The 15,794-nt window shown below is 57.0% G+C and overlaps 1 protein-coding gene across 1 annotated transcript in view; it reads left to right on the top strand.

Moving 5' to 3' along the window:
• The first annotated feature begins 13,296 nt into the window (after positions 1–13,296).
• Positions 13,297–15,794, top strand: part of SCUBE3 (signal peptide, CUB domain and EGF like domain containing 3) — a 33,062-nt gene continuing 30,564 nt past the window's right edge. The window contains exon 1 of the mRNA XM_035569159.1: positions 13,297–13,381. Within this exon, the coding sequence (XP_035425052.1) occupies positions 13,297–13,381 (85 nt within the window). The remainder of the gene's footprint in view (positions 13,382–15,794) is intronic.

Genomic DNA, 15,794 nt, shown 5'->3' with positions numbered 1-15,794 from the left:
GTGGTGGGGCGAGGGGCGTCCTGCCCAGAGAAGGGCTGTGAAAGTGAAGGGAGATGTTCGTTTAGGTTCAGCACACCTCATGGCCTAGGAGAGGCGGTGGAGCCATGTTGCTGGCGGCCCCGTGGGCTCGGCACCTCCAAAAACCCAGCTGGGAGCTGGGAGCCGATATTTTATGCCCAGGTGTGGTGAGGCTGAAGGCTGCTCCTTCAGCAGCCCTTCACGGTGTGCAGCACTTCGAGTAAAAAGAGAGCAAAACACGTTACCACCCGTCACCGCCTTGTCCCTGCCGTACCGTCAAGGCGCCGTGTCCCTCACCAAAGGTGGTGCTGCTGTGGCCCTTCCCAGTCCGGCCCCAGCCCTGTTTTGGGGATAAATTTCGTGTGAATGCCTCAGGAGGGCTGTGCAGGACGAGCCGGGCTGCAGCAGAACAAAAGGCAGTCGCCATGCCTGGCTCCCCTTGCCCTCTGTGGAATGGCAGGAATTTCTCTGCCGTCTGAAGGCTGGGGGAGTCACGGGCTGATTGTTTTTATACCTAAAGCCATGGCTTAGTGGCTGTCAACTGCCAGGGTATTAACCTTAGAGCTGTCAGAGCGAATAAAATGAAAAAGCTAACTCTAGGGCTGGAGTTTGCAACAGCTGCAGTGTCCTTCCACCCAACATTTCCCATTTGTTTTTATCAGTTTTCTTTCTGGTAGGTGACCCTCTGTCCATGTACCCTTCTGCTATAACCTCCCCTTGCCTTGACCAGCACTGGAATTAAATCTGGGGGTCAAAACGCCCAGCCTGGGCTGCTTGTGCTCTAATGAAACATCTGCCTTTCTCCTCCCCTCCAGCACCTTCCCATTTCCTAAGCATCCAATAATGCCCACAGCAGGCACCTGCGGCACCCATGGCTGGAGCTGGGAGGTCACAGAGCGCTGCGGGTCCACAGGGCAGGGGCTGGGAGGTCTTGGGGTGCCCAGCGCCCAGCCCCACGCGTGCGTGGGACGGGCACATGAAGCAGCCCCTCGGGGAGCTGGGGCCTTGATCCGCCCCTCCTGAAACAGCTCAGCCCTCCAAAGTCTCTGAAACGCCTAAGATGTCTGGGTGCTGTGGCTGGAGAACTGCAGAGGATGAAAGGCACAGCGCTGGCACGCCATGTGGGGACGGACAGCCCAATTACCACATGTAATTAGTTACAGCTCCGCAGCTGGGCTGCATGAACGATGCTGCAGCTCTCTTAGCCCCGTGCAGTCGCAAAGGGAAATGTCCTGGGTGGGTTTTAAAGGTGGTTGGAGCTGCCCCCATTGCCGTGGGTTTGCAGCAGGCTGGGTGTGTGATTAATGCAGCTCAGCCGATGAGTTGTAACCCGTTTAGTTTCTGTAAACAACTGCGTGCTGGGGAGGCTAGCCATAGCCAGAGCCCCCGGCTGTCCCACTGTGCATCTGCAGCACACGGTTGTATCAGAGCCATCTCCTTAAACCCTCGGTGATTTCCTCGGGCCCCCGGGGAGCTGTAAAAATCATCCCATCAAAAAGCAATAAGGGAAAAGTGCTTGGCTCGGGCAGCGCCACAGTTACATCAGATGGCGAGCGGCCCTTGGCTTGGGGGTGGATGCTGCTGAGAAAGGAGCTGGGAAAACCCCGACGTGCGGACAGCTCTTTCCTCTTGCTCAAAGCACCCCAGAGCTCGTCTGGCATGTGGGGTTTGCCAGGTCAGCACGGCCCTGGGAGAGGGATTCGCTCCCTCCTGAACTGAGGACCCTGCAGTCCAGCAGCACAGGCCATAGCACTGCTCGCTGTGCACTCTGCAGGCAGACGGACTCAGGATTTTTTAGTTTTTGGTTTTTTTTCATTTGTCTGTTTTTCCAGGGGTGGACTCACCGCGGAGAACGCATGTCGCGGCGCAGCAGGCTGACCCCAGGCAGAAGCAGGTCTGTCTGCTCGCCTCGCGTGAGCTGATAATTATTGGAGAACTCTCCAAAAATAGCACGTGCAATTCATGCACGGTTGGTGGCTCCGGCCTGGAAAGTTCAACAGCAGGAAAAGGCGAGGGGAGTGAAAGCAACGGGGCCCTTGCACGTGGTGCAAACTTTGCGTTTACATGTACAGGAGCATCAGTGCAGTGGGTTCGTCCCAAAGAGCAGCCATGAAGGGGCACAAGGAGGATTTCGGGGTGGATGTTCTTCTCAGAGCCCCAGGAAGGAGCTGGCGGGCAGCTTGTGGGCAGGAAGGCCGCTGGTTGTGAGAAACACAGCCAGTAAAGCTCATTGTGGGGCCAGTCTGGGCCAAATGCTGTTCAGGAATTTCCTCTTGTGCTCCCTGTGCAGCTCCATGCGGCGCCAGGTCCTGCTTTTGCCCCTTTCTGATCTTCGGCTTTGCGTGAGGAAGCCGAGGGTGGGGAGGTGGTGTTTGTGTCAGAGGATAAAAGAGCGCAGCCCGCTGGTGCCTTCAATCTGCTCTTGTCTCTCCATTTCGGAGCAGGGCCCAGATCTCCCAGCCTATAAATCCTGGTCCCAGAGGAGGCAGTTGTGTATTTAAATGTATGTGCATTTGCCCTGCATTCATTTCCTTTCCCCAGTGACTGGTGACATGGAGAACTGTAATAGCTGAATGCATTTTTAATGCCTTTCCTGCAGATTTCTGCAAGGGAATCCAGTTCCTGGGTGGCTTTAACTTGCCGCAAAGGCAGAGGACCTTGGGAGCATTGGTAATAAGTGGGGTAGGTTTTTTTAATCTACCGTTTTAATGAGCTCCATCCATCTCTCTGATTAGATTAATCTCATTTATTTCATCCAAGCCATTTAGGAGGAATTCCGACGGGGAAAATGGGGATTTTTGAGTCTTTCAGGGTGAATGTTCGAGTGTCGGGCAGCAACCTCCACCAGGATATTTCCAATTTGCCCTTTTATAGCCTCGGAGACTTGTAACCCCGACATTCACATCGGAAAGCACCCGTCCACGCTGCGAACTTGCCCGTGTCAGCGACATGATGATGAACCCAGGCACCGCTCCCTTGCCCTGATTCAAGCAACTCCCCCAGGAAGGCAAAGCCAGCCTGGCTTGCCAAAAAAGCACCCATATGGCAGGAGCAGGGGGAGCAGCAGCGCTCTGGCTGCCCCCGCACATCCCAGGGGCAGCGAAATCTCTGCGTGGGAGCATCCCCACCGGCGGCACGGCTTCGTTGGGCGCAGCGAGGCGGCAGCGGGAGGGAAGGGCCCGCTTGTTCAAACAGAAATGCCTTCGGCGGTGGCCGCAGCCAATGGAAGGGGAAATGTTTTTTTTTGTTGTTTAAAAGATGGCGTTGTTTTTTCAAGTCTGACGAACGTGAAAGTCCCCATTTAAAGGAGGCGAACCTGCAGTGAAGTCGGTCACTGTTTACACGCCCACGCGCCGACTGGGGCGGCCGAAAGCAAACTTCCTGGTGTATCCTGATCCAAATCACCTGGGAGCGGAGCTCAGCGAGCACAGCGCCGAGCTGTGAGCGCCGCGAGCAGGGCTGCGGCTCTGCTTACAGAAAAGCAAACCCCGTCCGAACGGGGGACGTGAAGCCCAGCTGGCATTTCGGCCCCGGCTCTCAGAAAACGGGGGAATTTGGAGTCTGCGTGCTGCAGCTTTGGCTCTGCCAGAAATCCTCCTTCCAAGAGGAGGACGAGCAGGGCGGATGGCAGAGAGCCTGAGCAGGTGTTTTTGGAGGGTGTGGAGAGGGGAGCTGGGGAAGAGGGGAGTTTTCCTCTGCCCCACAAGCCAAGAAAGCTATTTTTGCAGGAGCTCCCGGTGCACCAGACAAGGTCAGGATTGTTTCCGTGCTGGATGCTGGTGCAAATATGCGGCCGGGCGGTTGGATCCCGAGCAGCTTGTAGTTCCCCGGCAAGCAGATGAAGTATTAGTGCCCGTCTTGTCCAGGTGAGGGGATGGAAACGCTGGGCTGCACGGTTCTGGTCTTGGTGTCGGGGCTGCCGTAGCCACTGGTGGCAATTTGGGAGCCGGCTGGGTCGGCGAGTTTCCTCCTCTATTTCGGCGTGGACGTGCCCACGGTGCGCTACGTGTTTCCCCGGTGACTACAGCAGCTATTAATTCCCTCCTCCTAACCCAGAGCGTGACCGTCTCCACGAGACATCCCATCCACCCGGGCTGGCCGTGACCACCTCGGGCACGGCGCACGTGGCCGGGCCGTGGGATTTGGCCACCTTCAGCAAACCATTGCCCGCCCAGCCCGGCCTCTTGTGGCCAGCGGCTGATCTCAGCGCGTGGCCAGCCGGTCCCGTCACCGCGCGCCCAGGGGACGGCTCGGCGCTGGGTAAACTGAGGCTTGCAGGGGTTTGGCTCGTGGTCACGTCCTCAGCCTGGGACGGTGCCGAGGAGCCACTCTCTGCGCTCTCTTGCCCCATTGGATGCTCCCGGACAAGGTTTTGGGCTCTTTTGGCAAAGCACCGGTGCTGCTGGCTCGGTGCCCTTGGGAAATCTTTGTATTTGCTGACTTGACTCCATTCTTGCTCATGGAGAGCTCAACTCCGGTGGTGCCGCGGCGTGGGGAGGCCCAAACCACACACAGCGCTCGGGCAGGGAATCCAATCCAACCCCCCCCCCCCCCCCCCCCCCCCCCAAAAAAAAAAAGTTCAAAGGTGTTTCGTCTTAATGCGGTTTATCTAAATTGCTTCATGTTAGTTAATCTGGATTAAAGCAAATGCTCTCGGAGTGGTTGGCTGGGGAAAGGCTTGCTAAGCCATCCCGACACGAAAAGACTTTTCCAAAAGTGAAAAGTTTGAGCTGGGAAAATAAAAAAAAAAAAAAAAGTGGGGGGGGCAAGGTTCCGTTTTGTGTTGAGCGTGTGCAAGCCCTGAGAAACCAAGCACGGCTGTTCCCAAATCCGGGGGCTGCCTTCGAAGGTCCTCTTTGGGCACCCCCACAGCTGCGGAGCTGAGGAGCTCCCCCCGGTCTCTCTGGGGCGGTGCGAACCCCTCTTTGGGCTGGTGTGCAGCAGTCGGCCCGACTACTGAGAGAGCTTCAAGGTAAATGGGAGGTCAAGCCCAGATTTGGACCTAGTGGTGGGCGCGAGCGTGACCGAGGGCGCCATGTGATGGGGACGACGTCCTGGTGATTGATCTCCGCGTCCTCTCCTTTCCTGGGAGCTGGGATTAGGGGAGATTTTACAGCTGAGCGGCCAGCATCGCCTTAGGATTCATTTTGCAAAAGCTCAGCCCCGACAGCCTCTCCTCGGGAAAGACTTTTTAGGTATTTGTGGCCATTTGGGCCCATCAGCGGGGACCGTTCATGGATCACCCCTGTGCGTCTGTAGGAACTTCCCACCCTGAGAACAAGCAGAGAAACACCCTGCGGGGAAACCGGGGCTCAGGGCAGGGAATTGCAGAGCTTCAGAGAGGATCGTCTCGTATCTGTGCGTTCCCCTGGGATTCGTGCGCGCTTTTTTGCCTTGCAGGAGGCTTCTCGTGCACCCTCGAGCGAGTCCTCGCACCTCGGAGCTGGCTTCCTCCCGTGCAAGGGGGCGAGCAACCCTTCCTGCGGCCGCCCGCGCACGGACCGAGGGTGCTCGGGTGCTGCGGGGAGGGCAGGGGAGCGACGGATCGGCGCCGGGAAGGATCCGGCCCCAGCTCCAGGCAGCCACAGGCTGCGGCGGGCGAAGCTCGGCGCTCCCGCGGAGCTGGGATGGAAGTTGTAAGCGAGACCTGGGCGCTGCCCAAAACCTGGGGACTCCCTCCTCCCCCGGCCCCAGTGCAAACAGCAGATTAACAATTTATTTGACGTGTTGCGGCTGGTTAGTTTCTTCGCCCGCTCCCCTGATCAGAGGGAATAAACGTTGCAGTGTGCAATAATGTTCATTTCAGGTGAGGGTAAATATAGAAAGGAAAACCTGCTGAGAGCGAGCCATTTATTTCTGCGTTTGGAAGCCTCTGCTCATAAACAGTCAGTCATAGCCATTTGGAAAATCCCAGCGTGGTTTTCTTGGCCATCCGAGAAGAACGTTTACTTTCCTGTAGGTTAAGAAGTTAGTTTTAAATTAAAAAAATAATAATGGCATCTCACTTCCAGCTGCCCTCGGGTGTTTAGGGCTTGTTGACACACTAAGGCCGCTCTGTTCTCCGGCAAGGCTGCCCTGGTGCGGGATCACAGAGGGGATCCTGCAGGGCTTTCCCGGCTGCCGGTGCTGGGGAAACTTGTTCTTTGATTTCCTCTTGTCCCCCAGCTTTGGGGGGCTCAGGGGGATTTCGAATGGGGATTTGCTCAGAAATCTCAGCCGTGTGCGGGGCTGGAGGGTAACGGATAGGGGTTTTGGTGGAAACACGCAGCTTTTGGGGTTGTAAGCGCCGGTAAGGCTGCAGAGAGCTGCTTGGGGTGATCCCAAGAGCCCCGGGGCTGGGGGGCTGTGTCCGCAGGGAGACAGCGGGGCTGGGGCAGGGGGACGAACCCGCCGTGCTGTGCTCACGCCGCACCAGAAAAACCTCCGAGGGTTTTCGGGACAGCGTGCCAAAGACAACAGGACAGCGCGAGCTGCAGGAGCATCCCTCAGCCGTGCCCCGGTGCCCAGATGCTGCAGCGTAGGAGAAACCCCAAAAAACAGCTTTGTAGGACTCAGCTAAGAACAGTGAGGACTCCCCGACCCGGCACACGGGCTCTGCTCTCCTCCTTTATCCCGACAGCGGCTCCGAGGACCGGAGCGGGACGCGGCGAAGCGGCCGCCTTGGCTTGGCACGCTGCTGGCTCCGCGCCGCTGGCACCGGGGGCCGGGAGCCAAGGCGCTGCAGCGGGCTCGGAGCGGCCGCCGGCTCCCGGCTCTGACGTCCTGTGCAGCCAGGAAGGGTCTCTCCGTGTTTTCCGACAGGCTTGGGATTTGGCTCGGGTTTGCCTCGGGTTTCCGAAGGCAAGAGGCAGTTAAGTCTCTTGGAAGAATGAATTAGTTAGCGAATGCCTTTGGTCAGGTCAGCGCCCTCCAGGAGCGTTCCTCAGCCTTGAAAGCGACGCCTCAGCACCCAGGTAAGCCGCCCTGAAAGGCTCGTGTTACTGGGGGGTTTTTTAAGAGCTATACGTACATCAGCGCGGAGGAACCCTGCTTTAAAAAAAAAAAAAAAAGGAAAAAAAGAAGAAAAAAAAAAGCCTCCCCCAAAACGCGCCGCTGACTCTAATGGTGGCATTTGTGTAAGCAACAAAATATTGACGCAGTTGGCTCAGGGCTGGCTGGGGCTTCTGGGAATAAACTAATGCCTTGTTAAATTGTATATGGAAATGCAAGTGGGAAAATGACTGACATCTTACACAGCTCGGGCACATAAAATCACTGCTTTACTACAGTGTGAAAAAACTCAGGAATTAATAGGTCTCCTTCTGCTCGGGGGCGTTGGATTTATCCCCGAGTAAGATCCATAAACTATTTTAAGGAGAGAAGTGCTACTTTTAAACGCACGCGTCTGGGTCCTGGAGTTAAAGTGGTGTCAGCGGTGCCGAGTTAACCCCTTGCCTTCTCGCCGGCCCCCGGGGTAACGCTCGGCAGAGCCGCGAGCCCGTTCTTGGCAGATAGCGCTCTGGGTGGATATGTAGATATATCAACACCTGATAAACGGTAATAGCTTATTTTTGGGGGTGTTAAGCACGCTGTGTTCTAACAACTTGTGTCAGAAATGCATTTCAGGCCTCCCTTCAGCAGAACCTGAACCCTGAGCTTGATTTTTCCATGCGTGGGACCTAAAAATGCCTTTAAAAGCAAACACCTGCTCTGCAGCAGCGCCTGGGCTGAGCCCGAAGCAGACACGCAGAGTTTTGCCTTTGGTAGCTGAGAGATGTATTGTTTGAGTATCTTCTAGGGGAAAGACGATTAACAGAGCTTCAAAGAGCGACGGATCGCTTTCCTTGCTGCCCGAAGCCCCTTCCTTCTCCACCCACATCCTGACGAGCTGCCAGTTGGTGTACACATGCTGATGGAAAAGCAGGACAAGGTAAAAGCTGCGGGGAGCTGCCGGCAGCGCGGGGCGCGAGCCACCAGCAGCAGCCGCTCGGCTGTAATTACACCCCCCGCGCGCCGTTGTGCGATTTCCCAGTAATTATTCTGGAAGAAAAGCCTGCCTATTTCTGTAAGGGCTTATGTCACTTAGAAAGCTGTTATAAATTCAAGCTGGAAAAAAGGGACCCTTATTCTGGGCTAAGTGTGGTTAGTGGTTAGCTGGGAGCGGGGCTATTCCTGGCGCTGCCAGCGACCTTCCCGGTGACGCCGGGTAAGTCACCTCACCTCCGCCTGTGGCAGCTTCTCCTGCTGCAAAGTGGGAATTACAAACACGGGCTTTCTCCGCCCGCAGGTTTGGGAAGCCCTGCGACGCTGGAAAAAAGGTGTCACAGCGTGGCAGGCAGTCATTTAGCGGGACCCGGCGCTTTTCGCCCCCCTTGGAGGCATCTCCATCAAATTGCAGGTTGAGGACGGGAGAGATGTGCCCGGGAGCTCGCGATGGGGATGGGCTGAGCCTTTCGAGCCCGGGCCGTTGGCTTATTACTGGGAATGCAGTGTTTTCCTCTCTGTTTTTAAAAATAGCCCATTCTGTTCCCAGTTTGGGACCGCACCCCTCGCCGGGGCATCGAAACGTCTCGGCTGCTGCTTCCTCGAGCCAAGTCGTGGCAGCGCAGAGCGCCGGGTGCGCGACCAGCGTTGTTCAGCGCCCGGCCCCCAGGATGGGTCCTGCCGGGGGCCTGTGCTCCTCGTAGACGGGGCGAGAAGGCAGATCTCCCGGTTCTCAGCACGGTGCCTTAACCCCTTGGCCTCTTCTTCTTCCTCCAGTGCCCCTGCCCGATTCCAGAGCTGGTTCTGCAAGCCCCGAGATCCGTAATGGGAGTTTTGTGCCCGCTGCTTCGCAGCAGCTTCTTGCACAGCCTCAGAAATCCCTTTTGGCCCCATCGCCGTGCAAATACGCCCAGGCAGTGCTGAAGACAGGGCTCGTTTATAGCATACGACATTCAATTCACGCTAGAGCTGGGGAGGTCTGGTTTTAAAGACTTTTTTTGTTCGCACTGATAGCACGGGACCGCTCGTGGCCGGACTTTGCTTTGGAGAAGCCGGCGCTGCCCGCGCAGCGCAGGCACCACCGTGGGGATGCAGGGAGGCGAGGGGAGCATCGGCCCTGGCGCCTTCCCACAGCCTCCATCCCTGCTCGGTCTCTGCAGCGGGGCTCAGCCCTGCTCCGAAATGGGCTCGAGCCAACGAGACGGAGGAGAACAAGATTTTTACAGCCCATTAGTGCTCCCCAGAGCCATCCAGCCCCTCTTGCGCTAAAAGCAGTGAAAGCCACAGGAACATTGAGGCTGGTCTGCAGAAGATGCCAGCCTGCCCCCCCCCCCCCAGTTTCGTGTCCCTTCATCGGGGCTCTGCCAGAGCCAGTGACCACCCCCCGACAGCCCCGGGGTGCTGGAAGTCCCCCTGGGAGTGCCACGATGAGCTGGCGAGCACCGTCCCGTCCCCGGTCCCCGAGCTCCCTGTCAAGATGTGCATGGGAGGGTTCCAAGTGCAAATGTGTGTTTGCTAATGGGAAATGAATTGCCTCTTGCCCCGAAGGCTTGCAGCTTGAGGAAAACAACGCAGGGTCTAAGAATGACCTCATATTGCCTCCCAGGGAATGTTTTGCCAGATGAAGGGGGGAGAGGCAGCATCAAGACAGCACAATGTATGTATCTCTCTCCCTGTGTAAACATCCCTGTAGCTGCAGAAACCTCTTAAAACCCAGAATGAGAGGAGAACAGCTGCTTTGATCTGTGGATGTGGTTGTTATTTTCTAAGTGCGGATCCTTTCTTTTTTTAATTTTGCCTCAAATTAAAAAAATGCCTGTTGTGATCTTTTGCTTTTATTTCTTGGCTGGAGACCCGAGCAGGGTGCAGTAAATTTTCATTACTCCCCATGTAACCGTTTCAGCATGGTCGACAATTCCTCGCCGGCTCTTGAGCGCCGCAGCACAATGGGCCGAATCTGCTGGCCCTACATGAAGCCGGAGCAAATGGGTTTTGCCCAGAAGTGCTCCACGGGGAGTGGAGGCAGCGGGGAGGAGAGTGCTGCCACCTCCTCCCCTTCCCGACACACACACACGCACACACACACACACACACGTGTGCACATGCACGGGCACACGGTGGCTGGGCTCCCCGTCGCCGTTGCCTTTGAAGGGTTTCGGAGAGGGGCTCCCGGGGCCGGATCCTTGCCGGCCACAGGAGCTGGTGAGGAGCCACCGGGGCCGAAGCACCGGGCTGTCTTTCGGGCGATTTAAGTGTGATTCATGGCCCTCCCTCCAGCCTCCCTGTGTGATCCGGGGAAGCTCCGTCCGCCTGATTTTCCCCATCTGCGCCGGGAAGGGGACGGCCCCTCCGTGCCGAGGGGCACCGTGGCGTGCGCGGACCCGTGGCGGTGCAGGATCCGTGCTGGGACCTCCACCTTCTGCTCTTCCAGCCCCGGGAACCGGGTGGCACAGTTTGGGGAAGAAAGCCAGCTTTTGAGGGAGTTTCTTGACATCAGCAGCCCACCCCAACCGTGGCGCTCTGCAGCCCTTCTGCGGTGGATGAGCCCGGCGTGGGGCGCGAGCGGTGCTACCAGCAGCTAAGGACGTGCCGTAAGAGGCATGATCCACCCCCAGTGCACCATACTGGTTTAACTGGGAGCTCTCGGCCGGTCCCAGCCCCAACAGGAGCGAGGAGCTTGCTTTTCCCCCCGTGCTGTCACGTGGCCGCCCGGTGTTTTGGCGTTTTGATTACATACGGCACTGTGTATTTAGGGCTGGTTTATGGGTGTTTATACTAATGCGTAAACCTGTAATTTAGAAGCTCGGTTATAAATCAACATAGCTGAAGGTCTTGTCCCTCGTGCCTTGAGATCGGTCGCCAGATTTAGAAGACAGGTTAGAAAAAAAAAAAAAAAAGAAAAAGGAGGGTTTAGTTTTCCTCTGGTTACGATGATAACAGATCGCGGGGTGGGATGCGAACGCGGCCGGCCCCAAGGTGCGGCTGAGCGAGGGGCTGCGGGGTTTCCATTTTGGCTCGGTCCCATGCCAGCAGGTCGCAGGAGATGTGTGCACGGCAGGGCCGAGCCTGGGGAGAACAGCAGGGCCACGGCTTTCGGCAGATCCCTCGGGGGGGGGGGTCACGGCGCCTCGGCTTGCAGGGCCGTGGGTTGTGACCGCGGAGAGCCCCTTCCCGCGGAGGCACAGCCTCTGTCCCAAAGAGCCCGCAGCACAGACTGCCGAGGGGACCTTGCAACGGGTTTGGGACATCCGAGCAGAAGCGCAGAGCAAAGCCACGCGGTGCAAAGCGGCTCAGAGGCTGCAAAGGCTGGGCTGGGGTTGGCAGGAGAGCCGGGAGCCCCTTCCAGCAGCCCCGCAGGACAGTACGTTCCTGCTGGTGTGTCGCGCTCCTCTCCCGATGCATTCAGATTTCTATGTATAACACTTTTTTTTAATAGCTTTAATAATAATTTCTGCGTCCCTGTGCCTTCCCAGGCTGCCCCGAAGCCTTGTGGGGCCAGGGGAGGGTTTGGCATTACTGGGTTGACACAATGCAGTGAGTTGTTGGGACAGGTCGCGTAGGTGCCCGTGCTGCTCTGCTGCATTTCTTGTCCACCTCTGGGCGTCTGTCCTCCAGCTGGTGGTGGTCTCCCTGCTCCTCTGGAAGGGGTCGGCTCCGGTGTGGGTTTAGGGCTCCAGTCCTTTGCCTGGGGGCCCTGCTGGTGGCAGAATCTGGGGAACCCACGGCAGCCATCCGAGGGTTAGGCATTTTTTGTAGGGAGAGCACAGACCCAGGGATTCCTCAGCATGTTCCCGTCCAGCTGAAGACACCCCCCCCCTCACCTTCCCACAGCAGCGGGTGCCTGGGCTTAGCTGGGCGTTTTCCGTAGCCCCCAGACCCCTTGAGTTTACCTTCAGGGGGCTGTCAGGACAAAAGGGGACAGGCGAGGCTGCCGGGGCAGCACAGTGGGCTGGGACGACCCCAGGAGCTCCCCGGACAGGTGGGATGCCCGCACGCCTTCCTGCCGCCCCGCTGCCTGCCCCGGCTCCCTGTTGCAGCCTCCTCGCCATGGGGCTTTGGGATTCGGGGTGTGGAAGCACCCCAAAAGAGAAGAGAGGTGCTGCCAGCAGGTCCCAGCGAGGCGATGCAGGCACAGGGGGGGCCCTGGGGTGCTGGGTGTGGGGACCAGGCAGTGAGAGGCTCCCACAAACAACTGGAAAAAAAAAAAAAAACCTGAATATTTCAGAAAGGTGTTTTCTCTCTTATTTTTTGCTCCCCTCCCCTTATTCCCAGTCCTCCCCACCTCTCCCAGAGCTGCCCTTCAATCCCGCTCCCCACCAGCCGAGACGCTCCCGCGGCCACCGAGCCCCGCGTCGCAGCATCCCCGAACTCCTTGTATTTTTATTTGGTTTGCTTGTTTTTATTTATTTTCCCCTTCTTCTTGATTTTGTTTTCCTTCCGTTTTCATTTCTCCTTCCCCTTTCCTTTCCCTCCCACTCCCTTTTCTCACGGCGGACCCCTTTACCACCCCCCCCCCCCCCCCCCCGTCTTCCCAGCTCGCCGCCACCGCCAACCCCGAGCCCTTGCGGGGCCGAGGGGCTGCGAGGCGCGGGGTGGCTCGGGGGGTCGCGGGGGGCTTTGCATTGATGCATTGATCGCCCATGGTCTGCGCCTGACCTCCCTGCTCCCAGGGAAGCAGTCTCCATGGCTACTGGCCCTGCTCCTCCAGAGCAGACTGTAAATTCCTGCAGGCAGAGCCCAGCCTGGGGGTGCGAGGGGGGGAGCCGGGAAGGAGCAGCCAAAGCCAAATAGAAAGAAAGAAAGGCAGGGAGAAAAAGGGCGTTGCTTGGATGGGGCTCTCCTTTCCACTCCCCTTTCTCAGGTCCCCAGCACCAGTGCAAGGCGCCTGCTGCTTCCCCCCCTTCATCGCTGCTGCTGCTGCTGCTGCTGCTGCTGCTGCTGCTCTCTTGCAAAACTGGAACTGGCTGGGATTATTTAGGGAAGGAAAAAAAGGGAAGAAGAAGAAGAAGAAGAAAAAGAAGGAGAAGGGATCAGAGCAGCCGCCAGAGAGAGGGCGATAGAGTCCACTTTCCTCCAACTGCCCTGGGTCTCCTTCCCTCGCTCCCTCCTCTTTAGCAACACCAAGAGCCCCAAAACTGAACCCAGAGCAGCTTTTCCCATCAGTTCAGTCCCCTTCCCTCCCTCTGTCCCACACACGGCAAGAAGAGAGCCCCTTCCTTCTCTTGATCCCCCTCTGCATGCTCAGCCTCTTGTTTCCTTTAAAGCACGAGAAATCCCCCTCCTTGCCCCCACTCCTGCAGGCAGACGGGGATTGCGATGGGAGCGTTGCAGATTGCTGGATTTTGCACGCTTTTCTTTCTCCTCCACTCTGGAAACACGCTGGCAAATAAAGCCGGGCAAGGTAAGAGAAAAATCTTCCCAGCTCGAGGGTTTGCTGTTGGCTCTGCGGGTAGGCAGCCGGGTCTCCTCTCTAGACCTGGGGCTTTACGCGCGGGCTGGAGAAACGAGCAACAGCAATAACGACCAGTCGGGCTGCTTCGAAACGTTGCTTGCAGATATCCTGCCTGCTGCCTTCGGTTGGTTTTCTGTAAACTCTTGAAGGAGTTGCATTTCTTACACTTTTTTTTTTTGTGTGTGTCTGTGTGTGTGGGTCTGAACTCTTTATTTCAGGGCAGGGGGTGCAGAGGCAGAGAATGAGGGTGTGCAGGCAAGTCTGCACCCAGCACGGAGGCAGAAAGCCAAAACGTTGCTGTTCGGGGCGGTTCGGGGGTGCTGTGCCGCTCTGGGGGTCTCGCTGTCCACGGGGTGGGATCGTTCCCATTGCCATGTGGGTGAGGAGGACGCGTTTCTGGCTGGGTTCGAGGGAAGGCACAGCGGAGCTGCTGTCTCGTGCTGGAAGGTGGGAGCTGCACGGCTGCATCCGCGCTTGTTTTACATCCGTGCGTGTTGAACCTCAAAGGCTGGGATCCGGGGAGGGGGTGTGCTGCAGGAAACTTGGGCGAGCTAAACGCCGGCACACCCCGCAAAAAGCCTGCTCTGTGTGCCCACCCCTGGAAAAGAGAGGTGCATCCCGTCGTATCGTCTCAAGGCTTTGCTGTTTCCCTGCTCCCGCGCTTAGCCAGAGTTTCTCCCTCCCAGCCATACACACGTAGCTTTATGTACGGGCTATCTATACCTTAGGTTTTTCTATAGCACCTCTATATTTAGCTCGGATTTTTCTCCAGGCACACGCACAGGAGTGCGCACGCACGCAAGCACACACAGCCCTATGTGCATGATCTTGTTGGCTGTATCAAAGGGTTTTTTTTTTTTTTCCTAATTCACCACTATCTATACAATCTGTTGTTTGTTGGTTTTATTTTATTTTTTCCATGGCGTTTAACTGTATGCAAGATTTATCCAAACCAGCTTTGGCTCTTGCCATTGTAGTAGCTGCATGTTTATGCAGACAGTGAGATTAAATAGTGTGTGAATGAAATATAGGAGAGCGGGATATAATTAAAGATCTGGTGCAGGCATTAGTAATAGCCACGTACCGGCACCCTGAGCCCTGTCACTGACAAAGTTAGAAGGAATTTCAAGGCTATTGTCTTATCTGGCTCAAAGTGTTTAAAACAATAGACGACTTTTCAGGAGGGCAGTCTGGACAAGCACGGGGGAGATTTTCCAGGGCAAAGGTTTGGTGAGAAGGCGTCCGGCTTCATGTAAAGCTTTACGATTTAGGCTTAGAAAGGAATGCTTAGGTTTTTATCCCCCCTCAAATTATCTTTAGTGTATGCATTGCTTTCATTTCTTATCATAATATTTATTTATTAAGGCCTTTTGGTTTCCAGTTCCATTTAAGCCTGAGCCAGAATTGCATTAAAATAGCAAAGTAAAATTCCATCGTGCAGGGACTTGACAGATCGCTCTGGGGAATGAGCGGGGTGGAGTGGGGGTGGAGAGAGGTGAGCGAAATCCTGGGCTAAGTCGCCCGCTTCGCACCCGGGGCGGCGCAGGCTCCTCCTGCTCCCCGGTCCCACCAAAGGCTCCGAGCTGAGCCGGCGGCTCCGGCTGTTGGCAGCGGCTGAGAAATCCTCGAAGCCTCTGCCGGGGCTGGGGGAGGCAGCAGGAGGAGGCTGGGGGTGAGGCTGGTGCCTGCCACGCTGCTGGGGCACGCGGGGTGCCAAGGCAGGGCGCTGCGCTGGGGTGGACCCGGTGGTTTTGGGGCACGGCTGAGTGCAGGGTGGCGGACCCTGGGGATGCCAGATAAAAATTTGCTTTGCCCAGGAACCCAATATCACCTGGTTTTCTCCATGAACTAGCAACGTTGAGCTCTTTGAAGCAAGCCATATGCGTGGGTTAGGTGTTTCTGAGGAGCAATGGGCAATCCCCCTGCTACCTCGGGGTGATGCCCACGGAGAGGGTACGTCACCCCACTGCTCCGCCAGAGCCTTTGCCCTTTTGGGGTGCCTTTACCAGGTGATTGTCACGGGCTGGAGACAGCTCATCCCCCTCAGGACAGGTTTGTTTTGCTGTGATAATATCGGCGTGTGAGCAGGGCTTGCTGGCTCCTTCATACCGCTGCGTTACCCCGCAAAGCTCGGTCTGTAGGGCAGGAAGGGTTTGGCACAGCCATCGGGCCTGGATGGCATCTGCTGGAGGACCTGGATGTCTGCTGGCTTTATCGGGTCAGTTTAGGGCTCGGAAAGCTTGCAAGGGGGGTACTGATGATGGTATAAACCCAAATAACTCAGGGCAGGCTCCTAGCAGCCCGAGCACTGCAGGCACTCGGACGCTGAGAAGTTTTCCCTGCTGCTGCTGTGCCCTCAGCT

The sequence above is a fragment of the Cygnus atratus genome, chromosome 24 (genome assembly GCF_013377495.2).
Source record: "Cygnus atratus isolate AKBS03 ecotype Queensland, Australia chromosome 24, CAtr_DNAZoo_HiC_assembly, whole genome shotgun sequence".
NCBI lineage: Eukaryota > Metazoa > Chordata > Aves > Anseriformes > Anatidae > Cygnus > Cygnus atratus.
The sequence above is the reverse complement of the archived record's forward strand: the minus strand, read 5'-3'. Positions and strand labels throughout refer to the sequence as shown.